Below are 24,783 nucleotides of genomic sequence, written 5' to 3'. Positions count from 1 at the left end.
AACCTGAGTCCAAGGCACAGATACGTAAAATTTAAGATTGTAAGATACCATTGGACAGCATAGGATGGCTTGCCAAGGAGAAAGGACAGCGTCTATCGTCTGAGACCAGGAGGAGACTTGGAAAAGGGGGTGGAGGGTGTTCAGGGTGGGACTGTAAAGGACTTGTGGCCATACTCCAATGTGCATTCCCTTCCTCTGTTGGGTAGTGGCCACCCAGTTTAGAAGGCTGACACACCCCCACCCGCAGCTCTAGAGGGCAGCCCAGTGTGGCATGCCACCCTCAGAGCCCAGAGCACTTGGTTCAGGGCGCTGCCAAGAATTCTGGGACACACTCTCCTGCTCTGGCTCGTGTGTTGGGCACAAATGTGAAGCCTGCAACTACAGTAGCCACTGTGCCATCAAGGGGAAACCAGCCTTAGGATAATAGGATACAACACAAGTGAAAAGAAACCAGGTCCTCAAAGATGTCACCAAATTGATGAGTCAAACCAACCTTGAAGCATGACCTACTCCCCGAATTTCTCATTCCCTAAGCCAGTAAATCTCTAGTTTATGGTGTAAGCCAGTTAGAGCCGAGCTTTCTTTCACTTGTTATCAAAAGCATCCTAAGACAGAAATGGAGCAAGCAATACAGGAAACAAAAGGTTTGTTCCAAGTTCCACAGCAACAACCAGGGAACTAATATAAAGATCGCTCAAAAAGCCAAAAAGCAGGTTAATCTGAAACCCCAGCCCTGTTCACTCTGCCCACATAGAATGCCCTCCTTCTTTCTCTCCATTTGCCCAAATCCTACTCATTCTCAAGGCTACTCATGACCCATCTCCTTCAACTCCTAAATTACCTTACAGAAGTGAGCATGTGCAACACCTAGTTCAAGACTTAACTGCACATCTCATAATGTGCCCCAATTGTTTCCTACACCTTAGTCACCTGCTGAGTCACCTACTACCAACACAGGGCAAGAATGCTTTGGGCACCGTCCAGAATATAGCTACATGCATGAGCTAAAATGGTTGGCCTCCATCAAACATGAGCCAGTTTACTGACAAATATATTATAAAAGAGCTTTCTCAATCTTTTTGAAATATTTTATAGTGCAACTTACTTTTGATCAAATTAAGACATAGTTTTAAAATCTACAAACATAAAAAACTTTATGTTTTAATTGTTATTAATTTATGTTATGTAATTATTTTCTTAATATTACTTAGCAAAATATATCTTCCACTCTACCCTCAAATAATCAATGAATCGATTTACCAATGAATGTTCATCTTTCGGTTTACAATGTTATGCTTTAATTATCTCCAGGAAACAAGATAATTCACAATCAGAAACTAAAAACTAGGTCCAAAATACGGCAAACAGCACTGTTTTTAGTACAAGTAAAACAACCTGTGAATACTCTACAGTACTTAAAAATAACACTGCATTAAACTGTTCAATAATGAAGAGTATTCACAACACAAGAAATGGGGGGAAATACTAAACAACACACAGCATAGTCCTATTTTATTGAAAAAGAAAACGCATTATCACAAATACATTACAACAAAACTGCCAAGCTCCCCACACACCCCATTACGACTGGGCATTCCAAAGCCTTCACTTCCTCTACCTACTACCACGCCTGAGGTGAGGCCTCTTGCATTTCTCAACTGGATCACAGCAGGGGCCTAACTGGTCTCTGGGCCCCCAGTCTGACCCTTCAACCTCCAAACCACAGGTGGCCACCACAGTGCTTTCTGTAAAATGTGAGTCTGACTATTTGGGTCCCTAGGAACAGCCTTCAAGACAAAAGGCTCCACAGAGCATGCAAGAGCCCCAGGACTGGCGCCCCACTACCTTTCACTCAGCTGCTTTGTGCCCCACAGCCCAGCACTGCAGCTCTCCCTGCATGTCCACGTCCACATGGCATCTCTCCCGGCATCTCTCTGGCCCCTTATGGCCTGGCTGACTTCTCACAGTACAGAATCCACTTCCAGAGTCTCATCTTTGCAAACTATTTTCCTAACAAACCTGCAGACTCACTCATTCTGGATTTTAATAGCTGATTACCCTCTTTCCTATATTCAACTGTGGACTTCCTGAATATATGGACTGTGTTAGAGCTTTCATTAATTTATTCATCAATAAATATTTTTGAGCACTTATTATGTTCTAGGCACTGGGAATGTATCAGGAACAAAACAAACACTTGCCCTCATTAAACTTACATTCTAGTAGGGAGAGAGAAAATGAACGAAACCACCATGTTAGGATATTACACATAGGATATGAGGAGGTGGTTAAGTGCTCTGAAGGGAAAACAAGGCTGGGAGGGCAGGGGATGAGGTACTGGAGGCTTCAACTTAGAGAAGGCAATGGTGGCGGCCTCCCTGAGAGGAGTGGCCCCAGCCACGGAGCACGCACGCATGTGGACAGAGGGGAGGAGTGCGCTGCAGCAGAGGGTCCCAGCTAGGGAGGGCTTGTCTGTATTCATGCTTGTATGCCTGGAGCATAGCTGAGCAGTGGATGCATGATGACACTGGCTGAGACACCTAAGGTAACAGAGGGGAACATAAAAAGTAACTGAGGCAAGCCAAGGGAAAAGTGCTGCTTGCACACTCATCCCTGACACACAGTGAGGCTCACCACCGGGGAAGGTGGACAGCTCTGTGGCTATGGCATCTGCTCAGACCAGGTCAGCAAAAAAAGATCATTACTGTGGCCCACTAATGGGCTTGGGAAAGCTACGGTGAAGGCATTTTATTTACATCAGTAACTCTGTCCTCTGATCTTAGGCCTACATTTGTTAAAAAACAGCCCAAAGAATGAAATCAAACAGCTTTTTAGGTGATATACAGGTCAGTCACCTGGAGTCAAGAAACTACACAACAGAGACAAAGAGCCAGGAAAACCCTTTGAGGAAGCTCAGAGGTCACCTGCATCCTTAATGCAGAAATGACAATCTATCTGAGTAGCTCCTGGGCAGCCCACCCCTCCTAACTCAGCTCTCATCACTACAAAGGTGTCTCTAGCGGGGCAAATCTGGCCCTTGTGGCTCTGCACCGCGGTCCTGCTCTTCATTCCCAGAACTAGAAACACCAAGTCCAACAAATCCATGTGCAGTCCCCAAACACCCATTAAAGCCAGAAGCCCTCTATCCCCTTCAGCTGCTCCTCGGGCAGTTAACTCGCCATCCCAAACGCAGGACAACCAAGAGCCACACTGGGCCGGGCCACTAGAGGAGAAGCAGACCAATCGTGGCTCCCAGCCCCTGGGCTCCCACCTCCGAGCACCTGCCAGACCCCAGTCAGATGACCAGCATCCCTGGGCCAGGAAGGGCCCACGTCCCTCCACGCTCTGGGCACTGGTAGGCTGCAGGCTCCATGAAAGGCTGACTGGTGTCGGAGGGAAGACTGGGCACCTACACATCACACATCAAAGTCCGTGGGGCCCTCAGAGCTCACCCTGCACACGACATATGTGGGAGTCCTTTCCCTTTCCACAGAGAAGTGACAAAGCTAATTCAAAGCTACATTTTCTCCCAAAAAGAAATCAGTGGCAAAGAAACAAAATGGCAATGTATTTTACTTTCCGGCCACCTTAAAAAGAAAAAACTTCCTTTGTTCAACATGTGCCACAGGGTGAGAGGCAAACTCTTCCCAAACTGAGCTCTGGCAACTGTGTCCAGGACTAGTCTCTGTTAGGATATTGCTACAGTGTCACTGCATGTGAAGTTCAAGTTACAGTCAGCTAAGCTTCCAGACAGAAACTGAAGAGAATGCTTTTTGAGATTTTTTTTTAAGCTATCTCTTATCTCTTTCTCACTGAATAGAACTCTAGTCACAAATGAAAAAGAAAATGTATGCTTCTGGCACTTAATTCACACTGTGTAGTGTGGTAAGGAAAAGGCAACAATTCAATAAGAACCAAGATGGAGCCAAGAGTGATCATTTTAGCATCTGTTTGTGACCCATTTGTGAAAAACTAGAGACAAGAATTTCCTAAGCTGACAAATCCATGATCAGCAACAAAAAAAAGCAGCAAGAAACTCTGACAGCAAGCTGGATTAATGCTGTGCACACATCCCCAAAGAGATTTTGACCACAATCAGGCTTCAGGATGAATTAAAAAGTTTGTCTAGCTCTGGGACATCAGACGGTCAGAGTTAAAATGAGCTGTGGTAAAGTCTGTGCTCCACGTTGTCCATGATGGTCCTATTTCATGATACAGAGTGCTCTCGTGGCTTCGGGAAACATATTTGTGCATATACGTTTTTCTGTAACTGTGTTTTGCAACTTACAAACCCCAACACAGGCCTCAGCATACAGCAAGAGGTGGATAAATATTTGTTGAGAAGGAATGAGTCCATCAGTTAGTTACTGAACTCTCATTCTGAAGACCCAATGTGGCAGGTCTTCAAAGTGGCAAAATTTTCACGCTCCTCTGCTGGTTCTGTTCCCACAATTCAGTCCACTCAGCACTAAAATTAGGTAACATCACCTCTCAGAGGGCCACAAACCGGCGTCTTGCTGTTGTTCATACCTAACTTAGACTGGTAAAGTTAAAAAATGTTTGTCCAAAATATGACTTGGTTAATCCTATTCAAGGAAAAGGGCTCAGCAGGTTAAGGGCAAAGGTTGCACACAAGGCCATGTAGAGGCTGACACCTGTGCACAGCTGAAGCACCTGGGGCGGGATGGCACACACTGAGGCACAGATCTGGGGGCCACTGAGGGTTCCCTACGTAGCATGTCTGGATGGCCAGACACCCGGGGTGCCAGGAGAGTCTCATGAGAGAAGACCATAACCAAGGATCACAACTTAAGAATATTATTACATAAAATTATTCCAAGTGTCTAAAATTTACTACAAAAAGTATCAAAGGGAAGCATTTCAAAATATAACAGAAGTCATCTCAGAGTCATGAAACATTATGCGTTATATATATATATATATATATATATATATATATATATATATATGTATTTTTTAATGGAGGAACCAGGACCTCCAGCATGCTAAGCATGAGCTCTACCACTGAGCTATTATCCCCATGTGATATGTTTTTAATATTCCTTTATTTTCTAGGAGCATAATCAAGGGACAAATGCATGTTTTTGTAAGTGCCCCCTGCCAAAAAAATAAAGGGACTAATATCACCAAATGACCTTCCCTAACGGCTCTATACAGTTACCACTAAGGATATTCAGGGGCTATTTGCCCTGCATTAATCCGCCGCAGATATCCCCAAAAGAATGTTCTACTTTTCCCCCCTCAAAGTTTTGGGGTTTAAGATGCTTTCAGGTGCTGAGGTGAGCAGAGAGCACATTCTCAGATCTGGAGGCGAGACAGACGAGTGAAACCCTTGCCAACCCACGAAGGGCCCCCATCACTCAGCAATGCAAACACAAAGTCGGACTACCCACCTCCTAAAACCTGTGCTTTCCCACCTACTACAGGATCAAATGCAGGCTGTGGTTGGACCATCCTGACTCGTGTCCCAGCACTTCACGCTACACACCCATCAGTCTACCCTGAGTTCCCACATATGCGCAGCCTTGGAGACTCCACTCCTGTGTGTTCTCCTCCTGTACCCCATTCTTGTGCTTCTCCGCCCACAGGTTACAGAAGACGTCTTCTTCCCTGCTTCCCTGACGCTCTTCCTTTTTCAGTCATCTTACATCTAAATATCTCTTGGATCACACCACTTACCCCCACCACCTCCACCGCACCCTCCCTAATGAAATGTCCAAGAACCTTGTATCAGATTTCCAGACGGCCACTGTGCCCTGCTAGAATCTGTCTGCACAAGGCAGTCAGAGTGTGAGCCCCAAATGCAACCTGACTATGATGTTTTGTGGTCCAAGCTACATCATGCCCTCTTCCACATTTTCCTCCGGGTAAGGCTACCTGCCTTCCACCTCCATGCTGAGCACAAGACACATGGGATTCCTCTGCATTCTCAGGTGCTCCAGACTCCTTCCAGCCATAGAACCTGTTTCCACCATCTCAGGCTATGTATCTCAGCTAAGACACCAATTTCAGGGAGTCCTTCCTTGAATTCCCCAGGCCACGCCAACAGACTGTGTGCCTTTCCTTCCAGACAAGTTTCTCCATTTGGAATGACATACACATTACTGAGACTCTCTCACTAGACAGTCAGCTCCCTGGTGAGAGGGACAATGCTTGTTTCTGCTCACCACTCCTCAGTGCCTGGTACACAGCAGCCACTCACTATGTTCTGAATGAAGGAGTGAAAGTTCTTGACTGTTATTCACACTTCTGTTACAGGAATTACCACCCTAAAATAGGATTTACCAGTCAGCCTGTCTCTCTCCCCCACTACTCTGTAAACTGCTAAAGCACAGAAACCCTCCTTTCCGCTCTATATTGTTAATGTCTGGCCACCAAAATTCTTTGTTTGAACAATCACAAAAGATATAAAGTCCTTTATACGTAGTGCTGAATCAAAGTGTCTGGTATCCTACAAATTAATTCCAAAGGAAACAGAATGCCACTCTTGGAAGACCCGACTCTGCATTTTATTAGAAGCGGTGGAATCTAGGGAGAGGGACCTGAGGTGAGGAATAGTTATTGTTTTTGTTTTGCCATTGCACTACTCTGATATAGCAAAGAGGGAGAAGGAGAAAGCCTGATTTTGGAGAAGACAGGAAAGACACAGGTTCATTACCCAGTTTCCAACTATTAACTAGGGCTGATGACCTAACAATCCGTCCAACTATCCAAAGGTTTCTCCTCTCAGTAATCACCTCTAGTGCAGAGTTGACCGAAAGACAAGAATCTGAATCAGAACTTTTTTTTCACAATATAGAAAATGGACAGCATGGCTGCTAAAACCAAGGGGTTGAATGTCTTCAAAATATAATTTCTTAAAAAAAAAAAAGTTGTTTGGGCATATTAGTCAGAAATGTTTATAGCACTTCCACAGTTCCCAATATACTGGATCCCAGGGAACCAATTGAAGCTCCAAAACATCTGCTCCATTCCCTGGCAAAATGTAAAAATAAGAAAACTTCCTATACTTGAATAGATGCTGCCAATAATTTTAAAAGCAAGATTTGCTCCAAAAAGTTCAGCTTAGTGACTATCTGGTTAGAACAGACTGTATTATGATTCAAGGGAAAAACAACAGAGAAAAGCACACAAGACAGACATCAAAATGAGGACTAAGGATCAGAAAGGGAAAGAGTGACTTACACTGTTATTCTAAATACTTCTGTACTATTTTCATCTTTCAGAAATTCCAAGTCTTTATTCTGTACTTGAAATACACACCACAAAAAAACTTGGCAATTAACAATTAGTAACATATTATTAATACCTAGTAGTTAGTAAGACATCAATGTCTTTAAACATTTAAACCTTTATTTCATTCATTCGGCTGTTACATAAATTTTGAGGAACTACTATGGGGAAGTCACAGTGCGAAACATCATGCCTTTATTAGTTAGATAAAGTAGAAAAGGCAAAGGACAGAAGTCCAAAGACCTGCTTTTAAGTACCTGTTCCCTCACTTGGTGGCCATGTGGTTAAGTCACAACCTCTCTGAGTCTCACTTTATTCACCTGTAAAATGGTGACTTTAACAATACTTTACAGAATTATTCTAAGGACCAAAAAAGCCATCACACTTTATACACCATGCAACATTCTCCACATGTTGATTACTGCAATGCTTAGTGTTTTATAACAAATATGTTCTTCCCTGTCCTTCCAGGTCTCAAATACACACATCTTGCCAGCCATCTAAAGGGAATTACTACTTTAAAATATCAAGTTTTTTACGCCAGGCAAGAATCTCCAAAAACTCCAGAATTAAACTTCATTATCAAATTATCTTCCATTTTCCTGCAAGTCCCATCAAAAGAGAAAAGACTGATGTTTTCAGAAAGATTAGGGAGAGTATATATTTTAATGATGAAAGTCAAGAGAGATATTGCTTCACTTCTCTGGAGTTACAATGGTCTAAAACAAGAGATACAAGAAAAGGAACATTAGAAATCCTCTTGAGAGTTATACTAAATTAATTCACAAGTTGACTATTCCTGACTAAATTTAAATGAATATAATAAAATTTTTAAGTGTACTACTTATATCCAGAGCAAAGGATACTATCATGTTTATGCAAGAACAATTAAACAATGCAGACTGTAACTCATAAGACCAAAAGGCAAATCAAAATTTCCCACTCAGAACCATGTATTAAATGTTCTTGGGCAGTTCTAGTTCACAAGCTCCATGGCTTGCAACAAGGAATTTTACAGATATCCAGCTTTATTCAATATATTTTAAAACATAAAAATGAGTATTTTTGACTGGTACTCACAAGAATGGTAAACTTCTATTTTTGTGAACAGTGAGTAGAGTAAGTTGAGAAAATAGTCCAAAAAGCCGTCCCCACCAGTTCCATCCAGTGCAATCAGTGGACTACAGCTCCGGGGGGGGGGGGGGTTGGGGGTAGTGCTGATCCTGGGACAACTCCCTTCCCACCCCAGCCAGCGTGTCCACAATAACAGGTCTGTAACACGAACCCCTCTATTTCGTGCAGTCTTAAACGCGTGTTTTTTCCTACACTGTTTCTTACAGAAGGTTATACCTGATCTCTAATAATATTCAATTCACATTTCAACATTTTTTTCCATAGTAGCGCCAATGAGAATGTAGTTTGGGGCTGTCATGAATCTTTTCAAGCTTTTATGACTGTTTTGCTCAAAAAGCAAGGGCATTTGTCTGCATCTAATACACACAGATGAAAAGAAACATTTCTTCATAAAACAAGTACAAATGGGGGAACAAAACTGTACTTCTACTAAAGAAAGGGAAGGAGGGAGGCAGGCAGCTAGATGTAAAAATCAGGTACCAAAAGCATAAGAGCGGGGACACGAGCCTTTCTATTAGGAAGTACTTTCATTTCTAAAGCACTAGTTGTGACACTTTTTAAATCAGAGTGTAAGCTTAAGAGATGGCCCCTGAGCTGATATCAGAAAAATAAATTGAGAATTGACCTGAAGAATGGCAACCAATAAAGCTTCAGACAAGCCCACCAGGGAGGCCCCGGAGCAGCCCCCCTCAACCCGAGGCAGGCACTGCACTAGCACTCTCCAGGAATACTGACATCTCACAACTCTCAAGTAAGCCAGAAAGGGCAAGTACAGGAAGATACACTTTAATCCTCTGTCCCCCTGCATCAAACCACATTTCCACCTCTACACCTCACCTCCCCTGTTCCCAGGAGAGGGCAACCAGGGCATATTTCAAGACAGAGAGCAGAATGGAGTTACTGGTCGACAGCTTCTGGTTTATCAGGTCTTCTGCTGAAAATGGGGTCATGATAGAGGAACTTTCAAATAGTCCAGAAAGTAGTCCATTCATGAAAAGTCTGCATTTTGAAGACTCCACATCTAGGTTTATGACAGATTCTATAATTTCTGATCCTTGAAACAAACTGTACTATAAACCTACCCCATGGGCTACCTTTATTTTGCCTACACTAGTTCTTAATCCAGCCTGCATTGACAGAAATGGTCACAGAAAGACCTATTGGGAGATCACTTCAATAAATAGGAAAACTGCAGTCCAAGCACATGTAAGTCTTTGGAAATGAACATCTACACTGCTGAAGTAGCACTAAAGTGACAAATGACAGTAATCCAGTGGCTCAAGGCCAGTAAATTCCACTGCAAACAGATTTATCTGTTTTGTGCCACAGTGATTCTTGCATGTGTGGTACTAAATAGAAATGTAACAGCCTAATTACAAATTCAAAAGCAAGCGCTTCCTATTAGTCTTCATATTTAGTATATTATCAGTAAGATGTGTCAACAGCCACCTTTAGTGTGCCACTTGAAAAAAACGATCCATTAAAATCAAATACTTGGCTGTCTGAAATTTGAAAACATACAAAAATAGAAAATAAGCTTGATGTAACTAATTCAAGTAGACAATACAACTTTTCTTAGTTACCTGAATATTACATTCTGAGTACCGTACAAAGTAAATGTGCCACTAGGCCTGGCATTAAATAATCATTAAGCTTTGTAATACTTTTCTCCTGTAAGTTTTCCTATGTGAACCACTATTTAAATCATGTCTGTTCCACATAAAAGACTCCTGGAATAGATGTCCTAACTTTTGCTCTAGAGAGAACTTAGAATGAGGTGGGTCCACTTATTATTCACTGTAATTTCAGTACACTGTGACCCCAACAAGACTCCAGAGCACAAGGGCCAGGCCCTGGATAAAACTCATCTGCAATATTGGTCTGTAGAAACCACTGAGGCAATCGTCAACTCACGAACTCGAAATAGCCTATCTAGTCTCAGGACATGTTTCAGTATTTTGCTGTCACTATGCAAAGGAAAACTGGTATCTCCAAATATCCTGTATTTCAAATAACTTTATTTACTCTAGCTGCTCATTATGAAACTCCAATAAATATGTAATTCTTTGGAGAACTACTAATACAGCTGTCAGTTTTAATAAAGATATTCAACCATACAGTAACACTCTGCCATATGCTGTAAATGGCCAAGAAATTCCACAGTGTAAAATGTGGGGGCCACATTATTTCCAGGTAATGAAAAGACTGGGGTGAGCCTGCTGCTGAGGACCAGGACAGGGGTAGCCATACAACATCCAAACAGGGTGGAAGAAGCATTACTGTGGGGATTTCACTATGAGCGAATGCAATGACCACAAAAATTTCCTCTAGTTTTAGGCAGAATTGGTCAGTTCAAATTAATTATCCCAAATCATTTAATCAGTTCCCTGACAACAAATTTTCATTAATTAGAGATGTACTTTCACTTCAATTGTCAAAGTTCATCATTTGTGTTTGTTTAAATGTGTTGAAAGCTATTGGCATCAGAAATGTTCCCAAGTTTTGCACTGTTTCATGTCAATCAGGGAAGGGGGTTCAAGCAACAGGATGAAAATATGATATAATCTATATAAATGTTTTAAATTGTAACCTTTAACAACTCAATTTTAAATCAGGACGCTCGTTAATTTGCTGTTGTCATTCCCAATAGTAAACAAGTAATATGCATATCATGGTGCCTAGCACAGGGTACGCACTCAATATTTTTGCTGAATTACTGAATGGCCATTAAAGCGGCAGGACTCTTAGGACAGCAGATAACTAAATAAAACGAAGTTACTGAAATGTTCAGCACGGGGTGGGGACGAGTTAGGTATAACTCAGCGGTATAGTGCGTGTTTAGGATGTGTGAGGTCCTGGGTTCAATCCCCAGTACCTCCATTAAAAAAAAAAATCTAAAATGCTTAGCCTGACTCACGCAGGATCCAATCATTAAATTCCACCGCAGATGATTTTCTTTCTTGTTTTCATTACTACTCTTTTAAAAAGAAAATCATGAGAAATCATACTATTTCCTTGTCTACCTTCTCCATGCTAGAATTTAAAAGCATTTAAATCAGACTTAAAAATAAACCCAAAGTGTTGCTAACATTTATGTTCAGCTTACTTTTGCCACTCCAATTTTCTGAAAACGTGTATAGGCAATACCGTTTCATGAAACATAAATACTGGCACAATGAAAGCAAATGAAATTACAACTAAGTTTACGTGTTACCACCATTCATTAATTAACATTTCAATCAATTTTGCACTGCGATAGGTGTTTTTAATAATGGAAGTGAATTATGCCTAAACAAGCCTTCCTCATTTCAAAATCACTATAAATACTATACTACCCATTAGTTTACAATGAACTTTGTACCTATTTTGTAGTTATTTATATTAATATTTCAGTTGAGAAAAAGGCAAAAACCAAATCTCCTAAGGAAAAAAATTTTTGAATTACACATTTGTAAAACTGATTCAACAACTACTAAGCCCCTTTCTGGTGCAAACAATTATTCTAAAATACTTTAAAGAGTAGCTGTACAAGTGAACAGAAAGTTAAACAGGGGAAGTTGTAGAGCAAACTGAAGTACCAAAAATTTAACAGAACTGCAGCTTCCAGGAAGATCTAATTTTTTTAAAAAAGTTTTTCCGCTTTAAATTCCACAACACTCATTAATCACAAGTTATTAAAATCGACTCCATTTCCAAAAGGGCAACAAAAACCAATTGCTTATAAAGGGTTATGATTTACTGGTCACCAGTTTTCCAATAGCAACTTTGTTTCATTTTCCCATTTTTAATACAAAAGCACACTATATATAGAGGTTAGAAGTCCACAAGTCAGCGGTCTACAGCAGGCAGGCCTGACAAATAATACCACACGCCGATTTTTATCCACAGTAACTGTATCTGAGTGGGGAAAGTTCAACTCTACACGTGTATCCCATTAAAAGCGAAAGGTGCATTTTACTCTTTCTTTCCTTTACGGATTATAAACGGCTCCTAAGCGTGAGATACCGCTCTGACATAGTGCGTTAATAGTGTCAGCCGGGTTGAGATGGATTTGTGCAAAAGATGTCACTCAAATACAAGTATAAGTACGGTCCTGGCGAGTTATTTCGAGTTTTCTTTGCAACAGTAACCTTAGGCTGCTTCTTAGTGACTTGAATCTTGAAAAGCTACAAGCTCCCGCTCGCCCCCCTCCCCTCGCAACGTCCTGACCCGCTGTCAATCAAGCTGCGAAAGCAACCTTTGGGAGCATGGGGAAAACCAGGCACCCCCAAATCTCGGTGGCTCGTTCCGGACAGAGAGGGAGCTGGGTGCTTGGAAAGCTTTGCCGCCCCGAGGGCCTCCCGAAAACCCCAGGCTGCCTTTCGAAGCGACAAGGGCCCCGTTTACACCGCAGGCTCGCCCCGCGGTCCAGCCCCGAGGTTAACCCCTTCGCTCCCCCCACGCCCTCTCCGGCCGGCCCGAGCGTCCCCACTCCGCGGCTCCACCGAGGCGGGGGCCCGACAGGCTCCAGCGCGGGGCAGGCCGGGCTGCGGGCGGCCGAAGTGCGGAGGCGGCGGGAGGCTCGGGGCCTAGTCCCGGGCAGCGTGTCCCGGCGCCCTCCCCCACTCCCACACGCTCGCTCCGGGCCAGGGCGCGGGCACCCGCTCGCCCCGGCGCCCGCCCAGCCGCAGTTCGGGGCCCCTTCCCGCCGAGGGCGCCGGCCGACAACTACCTGCGGGTTGCGGAGGGCCATGGCGGCCCGTTTCAATGAGCCTCGGCGCTCGTCCGACTCCTCACGCTGCTTCCCCCGCCGCCGCCATCTTCTCGCCCGCACATACACACTCGCATCGGCCGCCGCGCCTGCGCACTGGCCGCGCGCCGCGGGGCGCGAGGAGGCCAGGCGCGCCGGGCGTGCGCTGCGCATGCGCGGCCGACAGGTGGGCGTGCGCGGCGGGAGTCCGCCGGGGGTGGATTCGTCCGCGCCCCTCGGCGGATGCGGGCCCACTGGGGACCCCGGCCACCCGGTCCTGGCTGAGGCGCCGGAAGGGGACAGGTCAGGGGACTGCTATGATAGCACCGAAGCACCCAGTCGACCCCGACTTCTCATCTGCTGGGATGCCGCCTGGGTGCTGGGCGGGACTCGGGACGTGGGGCACCCGGGAGCTGCGGCCTGAGCTTGGCCCGCCGCGACCCCTAACCGCGGGGTCTTCCTATGCCGGGGTCTCGTAAGTGAGCGCTATAGATCTCAGAGTAGTCTGGGTTTATGGAGGTCACATCCTTTCATTTGTTCGTTTATTCACTTTTCATTCATTCCACAAACATTGAGCGCCTGCTCTGTGCCAGGCTTTTAAGAGGAAAAAAAAAAAAGCACATGTAAAGCGCTTAGCATTAGGGCCTGGCAGATAGTAAATACTCAGTAAGTGTTACCTATTACACACATACATGCACCTATACAGACAGACCAGCTTTCAGGTCACTGATTCAAGAAACAATGAATCCCCTACCTGCCCACGAATTCACCATCTGCTTCGCTCTCATTTAGCTGAGTGATTCCAGCAAGTTATTTCTCTTTTCCTAAGCCTTTGGTTTCCTCACCTGTGAATAAGACTAATAAAAATTTAACTCAAGATTTCTGTGAGGATCAAATTAAATGAGTGTGAGCATACTGGCCAAGAGAGCAAGCCCTTAATAAAAATTAGCTACTGTGATTATTATTCATAACAATTGTCATTGTTTTCGCGTGCAACGTACAGCGAGGCTACTGTTGCCAACCCTGTGCTGAGCAGAGGAGATCAGTAAGATTCTATAAGACAGAAGGCCTGGTCTTTTCAAAAATGGGATGCCATGAAAAATATAAGAAAGGGGAGAAACTGTTCTAAAATAAAAGAGCTAAAAAGACTTAACCAAATATAATGTGTGAATCTTGACTGGATCCAGGTGGGTTCTTTTAAGCTGGTAAATTTTTTTTGACAGTTGGAGAAAGTTGAGTATAGCTTAGATATAGATGATTTTAGTGAATTGTTGATAACTTTCACAGTGTAATAATGATATTATGCTCATGTGAGAGAATGTTCTTATTGTTAGGATATGCGTCTGGAGACTCTAGGGGGTGAATGTCATAATGCCTGAGAGTATTTTTTTTAATGCTTCAACAAAAAATAAAATCATACATAGAAATTAACACATTTTAAACCGACTATACTTAAATAAAAACTTTTTTAAATAAAGGACTTTGCAACAATGAAAAACATATAAACACAGAAAGTAAATAATGCAAAATGTTAGCAATTGTTGGATCTAAGTGGTACTATCAACTTTTCCATATGTCTGAAAAAATTTTTAACAAAAAGTTAAGGAAACAGAATATAAACTTGTACTCATGCTATGATTACAATCACAGAAAAATTCTACCTGCATATGGATAAAGACTGGGAGGGATATGAAAACCTACTGGTGACTTGTAGTGGTTATAAAATCAGGCAGGAATAAAAGATCCATTCAAAGTACAAGCTAGACCAATGAATTTAATCTGACAAAATGGGACAGGAGGGAAGGGGGCAGGGCAGAGCCACTCAAGGAATGACAGCAATTTAACACCAAAATGGTGGAAGATTCAACTCCTAGTTGGCCTTGAAGATTAAGAGGTTTGACTTTTAGTAGACCTTGAGCTTCATTATGTGCTCATTGTAACAGGGTAATAAATAACATGCCCGCAGGCACCATGACCGTCTCAAGGATAATTGCAAAAGGCCAAGGAACTAGCAGTGGCCCAATTCCAGGGAATTCCAGCCCCTTCCCCAGGGTAGTTGGAATGGTCCCACTTGTAGGCATGTGAAGCTACTGAGCCCATAAAAACTGGCAACACCACGCCTAGTGGCCTTTTTCACTCCCTCCTCTTTGGAGACGGCCCACACTCTGTCTATGGAGTATATACCTACTTTTACTTTAACCTGAGCACCCAATTCCTACACCTGTTTCCTTGCCTTTCTCTTGCCTTACACCCTATGCAGTATGTATCTCTCTAAATAAACCTACCTTTACTCAATGGTGGCTCGCACTTGAATTCTTTCATGCAGGAAGCCAAGAACCCACATCTGGCTGGGCATGTCCCAGGGATCAACCAAGACCTGGGACATGGCCCTCCTCACGCCCCACATCTGTTTTCCTGCATCAAAAGTATGAAAAGTTCACTGATAGAATTTCACATTCCACTTTGCAATTTTCCTTTAAGACATCTGTCTCCTTTTCACAGAGCAGCAAAGAAAAATATCCGCAATTACCTAAAAACATCATTCCTTTTGAGGACTACTTTTTAGGAAAATACTCCTCCCTCCCTTTCCCCATCTGTGTGAGGCTGGATTTTCTTCATACACTTCAATCAAAGCAACACACCACAGTGGACTGAAATCAGTAGCAGGTATGAGAATGTAGCTGTTTTCCTAGGAAGTCAGACACTAAAGAGCTTTACAAAAATACAAAATGCTGCTGCTCTTCTGACCAACTTTTTTTGTTTTGACAAGTTGTGTATCATTACAAAATATGTTTTACATTGACATGCAACAAGTTTATGAGAAATAAATTCTCATCCGTATTTTTAAATGTCTCAGTTTTCATTCCTAAACCATGACTAGCAGTAAGATAGAACTCACAAAAACAAAAGCTGCTGGGGTCAGCAACAATTTTGCAGAATGGAAAGAAATTGGAAATCAATAATTTTTGAGGATGTCAGCTCTAGGTACCAGGAAGACTCCTACTTCACCTTTTTTGGGGAGGGATGCTGGATAGGTAATTAGGTTTATTTATTTGTTTTTTTAAGGGAGGTCCTGGGGATTGATCCCATTCATGCATGCTAAGCATCCATTCTACCACTTGAGCTATATACCCTCCCCTTGACTTCACTTTTGCATGTGCCTTTTCTGTCCACCTCGCTCACTCAGCTCTCTGATGGCCACCAGCTCTGAAAGGACTACTCAGACCATGAGGACCACCAGCCCCAGTTCCTCCTGTTATCCTGCTTATGTTTCTCCATGGCACTTATCACTGGATGCCAGTGTGCAGTAATTTTCAATGTGTATTATCTGTCTCCTCCACTAGACTCTAAACATCAGGAAGCCAGGTGCTTAGTCTTATTCACTGATTATTTTTCCAGCACCTATAACCCTTCTAGACTTCTGGCAGCTGCTCAAATATTTGTTGAATGACTCAATGAACAAGTGACCTCATTTAATTCTCACAAAACCCAGTGAGGTGAAGACTATTTGTTGGTTTCCCCATTTTCAGGCCAGGAAAGCTGAAAGAAGTCAAGCGACTACTTATGTTGTATATCTATTTTATATATAGTAGTTAGTATCTGCAGATCCCAAACTCCCAATTTATGCCACTCGAGTTCCAAGGGTAGTTCCTGCTCCCACCTCTCCCCCAGTGTCTTGTCGGGCTCGTAGCTCTCTGACCATGTGTCACTTTGATGGGGCACCAGGTGACTTGGGTGCCAGAGTGGCTCTGCTGCCAGTGTCAGTTTTGTCCCGTTAGTAACAATACATGCATCTGCCTCCAAAATCTGCACTTTTCTACCATGTTTGTGCTGTGCCTTAAAACCTCTTGAGGAGTTTTTGCTTTTTGCTTTTATGTATATTTTTAAAAGACTGACATCCAGACCCAGTCCCAGACCAATTCAGTCAAGATGTCTGGGTGTGGGCCTGGGCACTGGTTTTTATTGAACCCCCACCTCCCAGCTGTTCTAACACACAGCCTGGACAGAGAACCACCACATGGCTCTCTGGCCTGGGCACAGCCCCACTGGCTGTGTTTCCTAGAAGCACCATGCTCTCTCACTGCTCCGTAGCTTCACAGTGCCCTTCCCTCTGTCTAAAAAACCCTTTCCCTAAGTCTAGTCTGGCAGACTTGTATATATTCATCTTGCCAGTCCCAGCACAAGCACTATTGGAAACCACACGAGGTTGGGATTTGGATGGACTTGGGTTACAATCCCTATCACTTACTCGCTGTCTGAACTTGGGTGAGGTATTTAAATTTTCCAAGCCTCAGTGTATTCATCTGTGAAATGGAACTAATGCCAATGGGTATTACGTGGAACTGTTTGTAATGGGAAGCAGATTATGCAGGTTAAGCATTTGAAACAGCACTGGGTCCTTGGCATGGACTCAATAAATACAAGATAGTAGTAGCAGTAGCAGTAGTGGTAGCTGTTCTTGTAATAGTCATCACAGTAACAGCAGTCATAGTCCATAGTATCAGAAGAGGTGTGCTTTAGACACAAATCAACTTATTTACAAACACAGACAAACTCACAGACATAGAACATGAACTTACGGCTACCCAGGAGGAAAGGAGATGGGAAAGGATAAATTGGGAGTTCAAGATTTGCAGATACTAACTGCTATATATAAAACTGATACACAACAAAAGTTCTACTCTATAGCACAGGGAACTATATTCAATATCTTATAGTAATCTATAATAAAAAAAAGTATATAGAAATGAGTGTATGTACGTATATATATGACTGAAACATGATGGTATACACCAGAAATGGACACATTTTAAACTGACTATACTTCAATAAATATATATATACATATATATATGTATACATATATTTAACAGTCTAAATTGACAGAGTGTGGGCCCTAATAGTATGTCAATCAAAATGACCATTCCCTGGAGAGGAAAACTAGGGGCTAGATAGGGCCCCCTGATTGTTATTGTAAATAAAGTTTTATCAGAACACAGTCAAACCCAGGCATTTACATATCTCCTGTGACTTCCCTGCTGCAAAAGCAAAGTTGAGTAGTTGCAACACAGATCATCTGGCCCACAAAATCTTTACTGTCTGGCCCTTTCCAGGAAAAAATATGCCCTAGAGCTGTGGTTCTTAAAGTACAGTCCCTGGACTTGCAGCGTCAGCCCCTGGGGATTGTTAGAAATGTAATACTGAGACTCCACCTGAATTCAGAGCCACCAAATCAGATCAGCAATCTGCGCCGTAATACCCTCTGGGGGCTTCCGATGCTTTTTTTCTGGCTTTTCTCATCACATTAATGCAAGTATTTTTCCATTTTATTAAAAAGAAAAAAAGCCTCACTGGAGGGGAGGGTATAGCTCAGAGGTAGAGCATGAAATTAGCATGCAGGAGGTCCTAGGTCCTAGGTTCAATATCCAATACCTTCATCAAGAAAAATAATTTTAAAATTTAAAAAATAAATAAATAAATAAATCTTCTTATCTCCCCTCCACCAAAAAAAAAACTTCAAATAAATTTTAAAGAGAAAAACACCTCATACACATTATTTTTCCTACCCTGTGCATGTTTCATGTATATAAATTGTTTCTAATTGTTCACTCTTATGATCACATTAATGAACATCTTCATGCCTAAAGTCTTCTTTCCATCTCAAGTTATCACCTTGTATTAGTCAGGATTCTCCAGAAAAATAGAACCAGTCGAAGATGGATAGACAGATAGATAGATAATAGATGTAGATGTGTATCTGTATGAAGATTTATGATAAGAAGGTGGCTCACATGATTATGGAGGCTGAGACAGTCCTGAGATCCATCATTGAGAAGCTGGAGACACAGGAAAGCCCATGGTATGGTTCCATTCCAAGATGATTCCAGTCTGGGAGCAGGAAAGGCAGCTTGAAAGCAAAAAGGCAGAGAGCAAATTCTCTCTTGTCCCATTTTCTGTTTCATTCAGGCCTCCAGAGGACACCCACACTGGGGATGACCATCTGCTTTACTTGGTCTTTTTAAAAAATATTTTTCTCTCTTTCTTTCTTTTTTTTTAATGAGTATACTGAGGATTGAACCCAGGACTCATGTACGCTATGCATGCACTCTACCACTGAGCTATACACACTCCAACACTTGGTCTTTTGAGGCAAATGTTAACCTTATCCAGAGACACTCACACAGATGCTTTCAGGATAATGTTTATCCAAGTATCTAGGTGCCCTGTGGGCTAGTCGGGTTGCCACATTCCTACTACTGTGGCTACTCTGTACCACTATTTCTTTATCCATTCATCTGTCAGTGGAGACTTAGGTTGTTTCTATACTTTGGACATTGTAAATCCACCAATTTAAATGTTAATCTCATCCTAAAAAACACTTTCACACTTTCATACTCTGAATAATGTTTGACGAAATATCTGGGCACTGTGGCCCAACCAAGTTGACACTTAAAAATTAACCATCATATAAAATAGATAAACAAATGTATACTGTATAGCACAGGGAAATATATTCAATATCTTATAGTAGCTTATGGTGAAAAAGAATATGAAAATGAATATATGTATGTTCATGTATGACTGAAGCATTGTGCTGTACACCAGAAATTAGCACAGCATTGTAAACTGACTACACCTCAATAAAAAAATTAACCATCATAGATAAATTAACTAAATCAATATTCTAGATATGCAAAATTGAAAGCTGGACTTTAAAATGTGGTAACTGCATCAAGCCACTGTCCTCTATGGGGACTCGGAAAAAGCCAGCCAACTATGTTCTTTGACATCTTTATGGCATCTCTCCATGTGGGTGATGTAACAAGCACTGAATCTTTTACTGTCAGAGTTGATGGGACACAGAAACCTTTTAGCTTCCCATTTCCCAAAGTGTGATATGATGACATAAAGTCTGTATAGTTAATAGAGGGAAAATTGGGGAGAGGGCCAGGGGCAAACAATCGGGAAATCTTGGGTTCACCAAATTTAAACATGTGTCTTAATGGGACTTCCAGAGGCTGTAATATACAAATGTACAGCCTGATGTGAATCTCCAGAGGGGACCTCACCTCCAGAGTTCCCCAGACATTTCCTGGCCAGAGCTCCCTTCGGCAGCTGCTCAGGGTATAAGGGTGATGCAGGTCACACCCTGAGGGACACAAATCATCTCCAACGATCACATCCCATGGAGTAAAGAACTGAGATTTAAGAGATAAAGTGCCTCCAAGCACCTACTGGATAGCACAGGGAACTATATTCAATTTCTTTTAGTAACACATAGTGGAAAAGAATCTGAAAAAAAAAATGTATGTATATGGATAACTGATTTGCTTTGTTGTACACCTGAAACTAACACTGTAAATCAACTGTACTTCAATATAAAACAAAATTTAAGAAAAAGAGAGAGAGAAAGTGTCTTGTCCTGATGGCACGTGGAAGAGCCAAGGCTAAAACCTGCATTCCTGATGCACAGCCTCATGCTGTGTCCAGTCAGAGGTGGGATCTGGTCCCCGTTCTGAAAGCAGGAGACACCAAGCACAGCCCTGCCGGAGGCTGATTAGTTATGAAGCTCAGACTGGAACCCTGGTCTCTTCAATTTCAGCCTGGAACAAAGGAAAAGGCCCCCAGCTTTCATGCACTTGGAAGCTCAGAACAGCATGTAGGAGTTATATATTTTTAGCGCTTTTAGGTGACTGAAGGAGTGGGGCTGTGACCCCTGAGCAGATGAATCACTATTGTGGCATGCCTGGTAAAACTGAGCTGAGCATGAAGTCCCAGAGCCAGCAGATGCTGGAGACCATTCAAAGAGCTGGGCTGCACCCCAGGGCTTCCTGCCCCTGTCAACAGAAGTCCGCAAACGAGGTTCACTTTCTCTGGGATGCAGCAGGTGTGTGGCCCTGTTGAGGTTTGCTCCAAGACCTCTCCAGCCTTCTCAGGCCCCAAGCCTCAGCTACCCAGGGGCCGGGTTGTACTTACCCAGAGAGAAGCCCCGTGGTTCAGGTTTTGGCCAGGGCAAAACAGGCACAGCTGTTGGTGATCCAACTCAGCTTGGGAAAGCCTATGGAGGCAGAGAGGAGACAGAACCTTCTGGCGAGCAGTAATTCTCAATCACGAGTTAGACTCCCCAGGAGGGCTCGTGAAAATACAGATTGCTGGGACCCACCCCAGGCATGGCTGAGTCAGCAGATCTGGGGCAGGGCCTGAGAATCTGCATTCCTGACAAGTTCCCTGTTTGAGGATCACTGCTCTAGAGAGACCTCTGGAGGATGCCCTGAGTTCTGCATACACAGAATTGCTCATAGGCAGGCCCCAAATCAACGCTGTCTCTAGTCTTACCATTTTATCCCCAGCCTTACGGGGAACCCAAGCAGGGAGGTTTCTATCCTGGCTCTCAACCTGTAGCTCAACACATAAAACTCAGAGGATGGGTTAAATTGTTGTTTTAGTGTTGTAAAACAAATTTATTGTGATATAATTCACATATCACACAACTCAATGACTTCATATAGTCACAGATACGTGCAACCACAACCACTGTCAATTTGACGGTGTTTCCATCATGTGTACCCTTTAGCTATTGCATCCTTGTCCTCTTTCACCCCAACCCCAGCCCTAAGCAACCATGAATCTAACTTCTGTCTCTGTAAATTTACCTATTCTGGTCATTGCAAATAAATGGAATCATACAAGACATTATCCTTAGGGTCTGGCTTCTCAACTCAGCATAATATTTTCAAGGTTCATCCATGCGGTACCATGTGTCAGTGCTACATCTCTGTTCCTGGCAGAGTAATATTCCATTGTGTTGCTAGACCACATTCTGTTCAGCCATTCTTCCATTATTGGACTTTAATTTTCACAGGGAATAGTTCATTGGTTATTTGTTTAATTTTGCAGAACTACACACACACAGAGTAAACTACTGGATGTTAATTTTTAGAAAAAGGACGTAGGCAACTTCTACTTCATGTCTCTTAGAACCAGGTTGCCCTGAGCCCACCAGGTGAGAAAGGCCAGGGGTTCAGTCATCAGTCCCCAGTGAAGCCAGCCTTCCCCTCCAAAGCAGCCACTGGTGAGGCCATAACATGGAAGGACCCTGGCCAATGCCACGTGGACTGGTAGACTCTCCTCGCTGAGCCCCACCTCAATTCATATCCAGCAAAATTGGAAGATATAATTAAGTTGTTTTGAGCAGCAGCAGGAGGGAACTAGGGCAGCTGTCATGCATTCCCTCCAGGGGTTTATTGGGGAGTCTCTAATCCCAGCCACCACCCACTGCGCGGATGGCAGATGACTACACAGGCCTCTGGAGGGGTCCCTCCTTCTGCCCTGTCCCTTACTCCCTCCTCTACCACGGGACAATGCCTGTCAGTCCCTCCCCTCCTCTGCTCAAAGCCTCTGCAATGTGCCCCCAGCCCTCATTCTCACCACTTTCTATGCCTATGTTCCTCTGACCTGCCATGCATACTCCTCAGTGTTTTGTTTTGTTTTTTTAAGTTTTGTTGAGATCTAATTCACACACAGAACATTTGCCCATTTTAAGTGTATAGTTTGGTGCATTTAGTGTATTGTGTCACCCTCCCTGCCTGGACTGGGTCTGCTGGTCTGTTTCTTCCACTGGGAAGTAAGGGGTCTTCACTGCGTGTTGGCCACTGCCCCCCCCCCCAGTGCCTTCAGACTACCTGCCCGGCACGGTGCGGACCTCCTTGAGCACTCAAGAGTTGTCAAGCTCCTCGGAGGATGGGGCGGGTCCTTAAGACAAGGGTCCTGGTCTCAGCCAACTCGACGTGTGGACCTCACCTGTGTGTGGATCGGAAGAGGAAGGGTCCTCACTCTGCACTCCGCCCAGCCCCTGGCAGACTGGCCAGTCCCACACCTGCTGCCTCTCTGTGAGAGGGACAGCAATCTTTGCTGACAGCTGAGTGGAAACTAGCAGCTTCCCTGGTTGGCCCCTCTGCTCTCACTTTTATATCCCAGCATAACACCCCAAGCAGAGACTTGTCATTTTCCTATAGTTGAAAGAGCAGGTCTGAGCTGGCAGCTCCAGGTGTAACAGGTGCCTCTGGGATCCAATACAGACCCTGTGCCCTCCTCTGACTCTACTGCAGGGTGGCCCCTCATCATACACTGTGCTTTCTGCCCAGGAGTAGAGGTCGTTAGGGCCTCTGGGAGCTGCCCTGACTGAGAGGCAGAGGCCAGTAAGTGTTCCGACCCTCCTTCCTTGAACAGATGTGCAGTTTTCTTTTCTTTTTTTTTTTTAATGTAGCAAATTTTTCTTTTTTTCACTGGAGGTATTGGGGATTGAACCCAGGACCTCGTGCATGCTAAGCATGTGCTCTACCACTGAGCTATACCCTCTCCTGATGTGTGGTTTTCAAACAAGGCCACCAATTCACTGATACCTCCCAGCAAGAGGTACCAGCCCTGTCACCTCCCACCTCCAACCAGGGGGGCTTTTGTGATGCATTCAAGGAGCAGGATGCAGTGACTATTTGGCTGCTGCTAATCACACTTGGGACACTGGCTTTGGGAAACTTTGGCTGTCATATAAGAGATCTTGGTGGGGCCACCAGGTGAAGAGATGAAGAGAGAGAAAGACCATGGCCAGGGGTGGGGAGTGGTGTGAAGGGGAGCAGAACTGAAGGAAAGGAAGGAGAAAGGAGGACCCCCAGTTGGGCCCCATTGCGCAGTGAGCCTTGGGGAGCCACTACCCAGCCGGGCCTGTTGAGACCCAGGTGAGAGCTGCCTACCTGAGCCCAGGCAACCCTTAAGATTTGTTAGCAAAAATAACTGACAGTTACAGCTGTAAGCCACTGCTTGGGGGTGACTTACTCCTTGGCTGTAGATAAAGCACCTTCTAATCAGTTCTTCCTCCTTCCTGGTCTCACTCCAGCTTCCTGAGGACCAGCTCCCCGAGGACCAGCTCCCCAGATAAGCCACCTGCCTTCAGGTCCTTGTCTATGGTTCTCCGTTCAAAAGGACCCAAACCTGCTGGGGAGGTAAGGTCATTCAACTTGGGTAAGATCATTAACCCACGCCTTGGGGGCTTCATCCAGAAAAACGGAAGGAGTATCATTTCTTACCTAAGATTCCTCTTGAAATGAAAAAATCCAGGTGAATTTAGCATCTGGCAGCTGGTGTCCCATTTGGGGCAGCTCACTGGCTGGGAGGCAAATTCTAATCTGGTTTCCAGGTGTGATGGTCATGGCAGGTACCTCCCGCTATCCTCCCAGAACTGAATTGCCAAAGGTTCAAGGAAGAAATGCCCAGCTGTGACTGGGCAGGTCTGCTGGTGGCCTTGCAAAACCTTAGCAGTGCCAGGGAGCTATCTTCCTCCTCCAAGGCCCTAGGGGAAGTAAACGGACTCTGTTCTTATAGAAATGTTCCTGTATCTTTCTGATAAAGATAACACATGGCTCTCCTGTTTTTCTTTTCTAGTCAAATTACGCCAAATGACACAAAGTTAAGAAACAGTTACATTTCAGGTTCCAAGACGTAGGGCTGCAATCAAGGATCTGAATGAAAATTCCTGGCAAAATACAGTAATTAGAAGCACAATGTGAACAGAATTGAAACAGCCCAGCCTCCCACAACACTAAAAGACAGTCTGGTTAATTTCCAAATTATATTTGAGCTCAACATGCAATGGGTGCTTTTTCATTTGG

At 43.8% G+C, this 24,783-nt stretch overlaps 1 protein-coding gene and 1 long non-coding RNA gene across 2 annotated transcripts in view; one reads left to right on the top strand and one right to left on the bottom strand.

The window, feature by feature from the left end:
- Positions 1 to 13,227, bottom strand: part of USP10 (ubiquitin specific peptidase 10) — a 66,853-nt gene extending 53,626 nt beyond the window's left edge. Inside the window, exon 1 of the mRNA XM_072967848.1 lies at positions 13,100 to 13,227. Coding sequence (XP_072823949.1) covers positions 13,100 to 13,120 — 21 coding nt within the window. The 5' untranslated portion in view covers positions 13,121 to 13,227. The remainder of the gene's footprint in view (positions 1 to 13,099) is intronic.
- A 10,439-nt stretch (positions 13,228 to 23,666) lies between these two features.
- On the top strand, positions 23,667 to 24,746 carry LOC140698207 (uncharacterized). Its single transcript, XR_012075841.1, has 3 exons — positions 23,667 to 23,853; positions 24,012 to 24,117; positions 24,557 to 24,746. It is a non-coding gene; the product is annotated as an uncharacterized lncRNA (long non-coding RNA).
- Positions 24,747 to 24,783: the final 37 nt, after the last annotated feature.

The sequence above is a fragment of the Vicugna pacos genome, chromosome 9 (assembly GCF_048564905.1).
Source record: "Vicugna pacos chromosome 9, VicPac4, whole genome shotgun sequence".
Lineage (NCBI taxonomy): Eukaryota > Metazoa > Chordata > Mammalia > Artiodactyla > Camelidae > Vicugna > Vicugna pacos.
The sequence above is the reverse complement of the archived record's forward strand: the minus strand, read 5'-3'. Positions and strand labels throughout refer to the sequence as shown.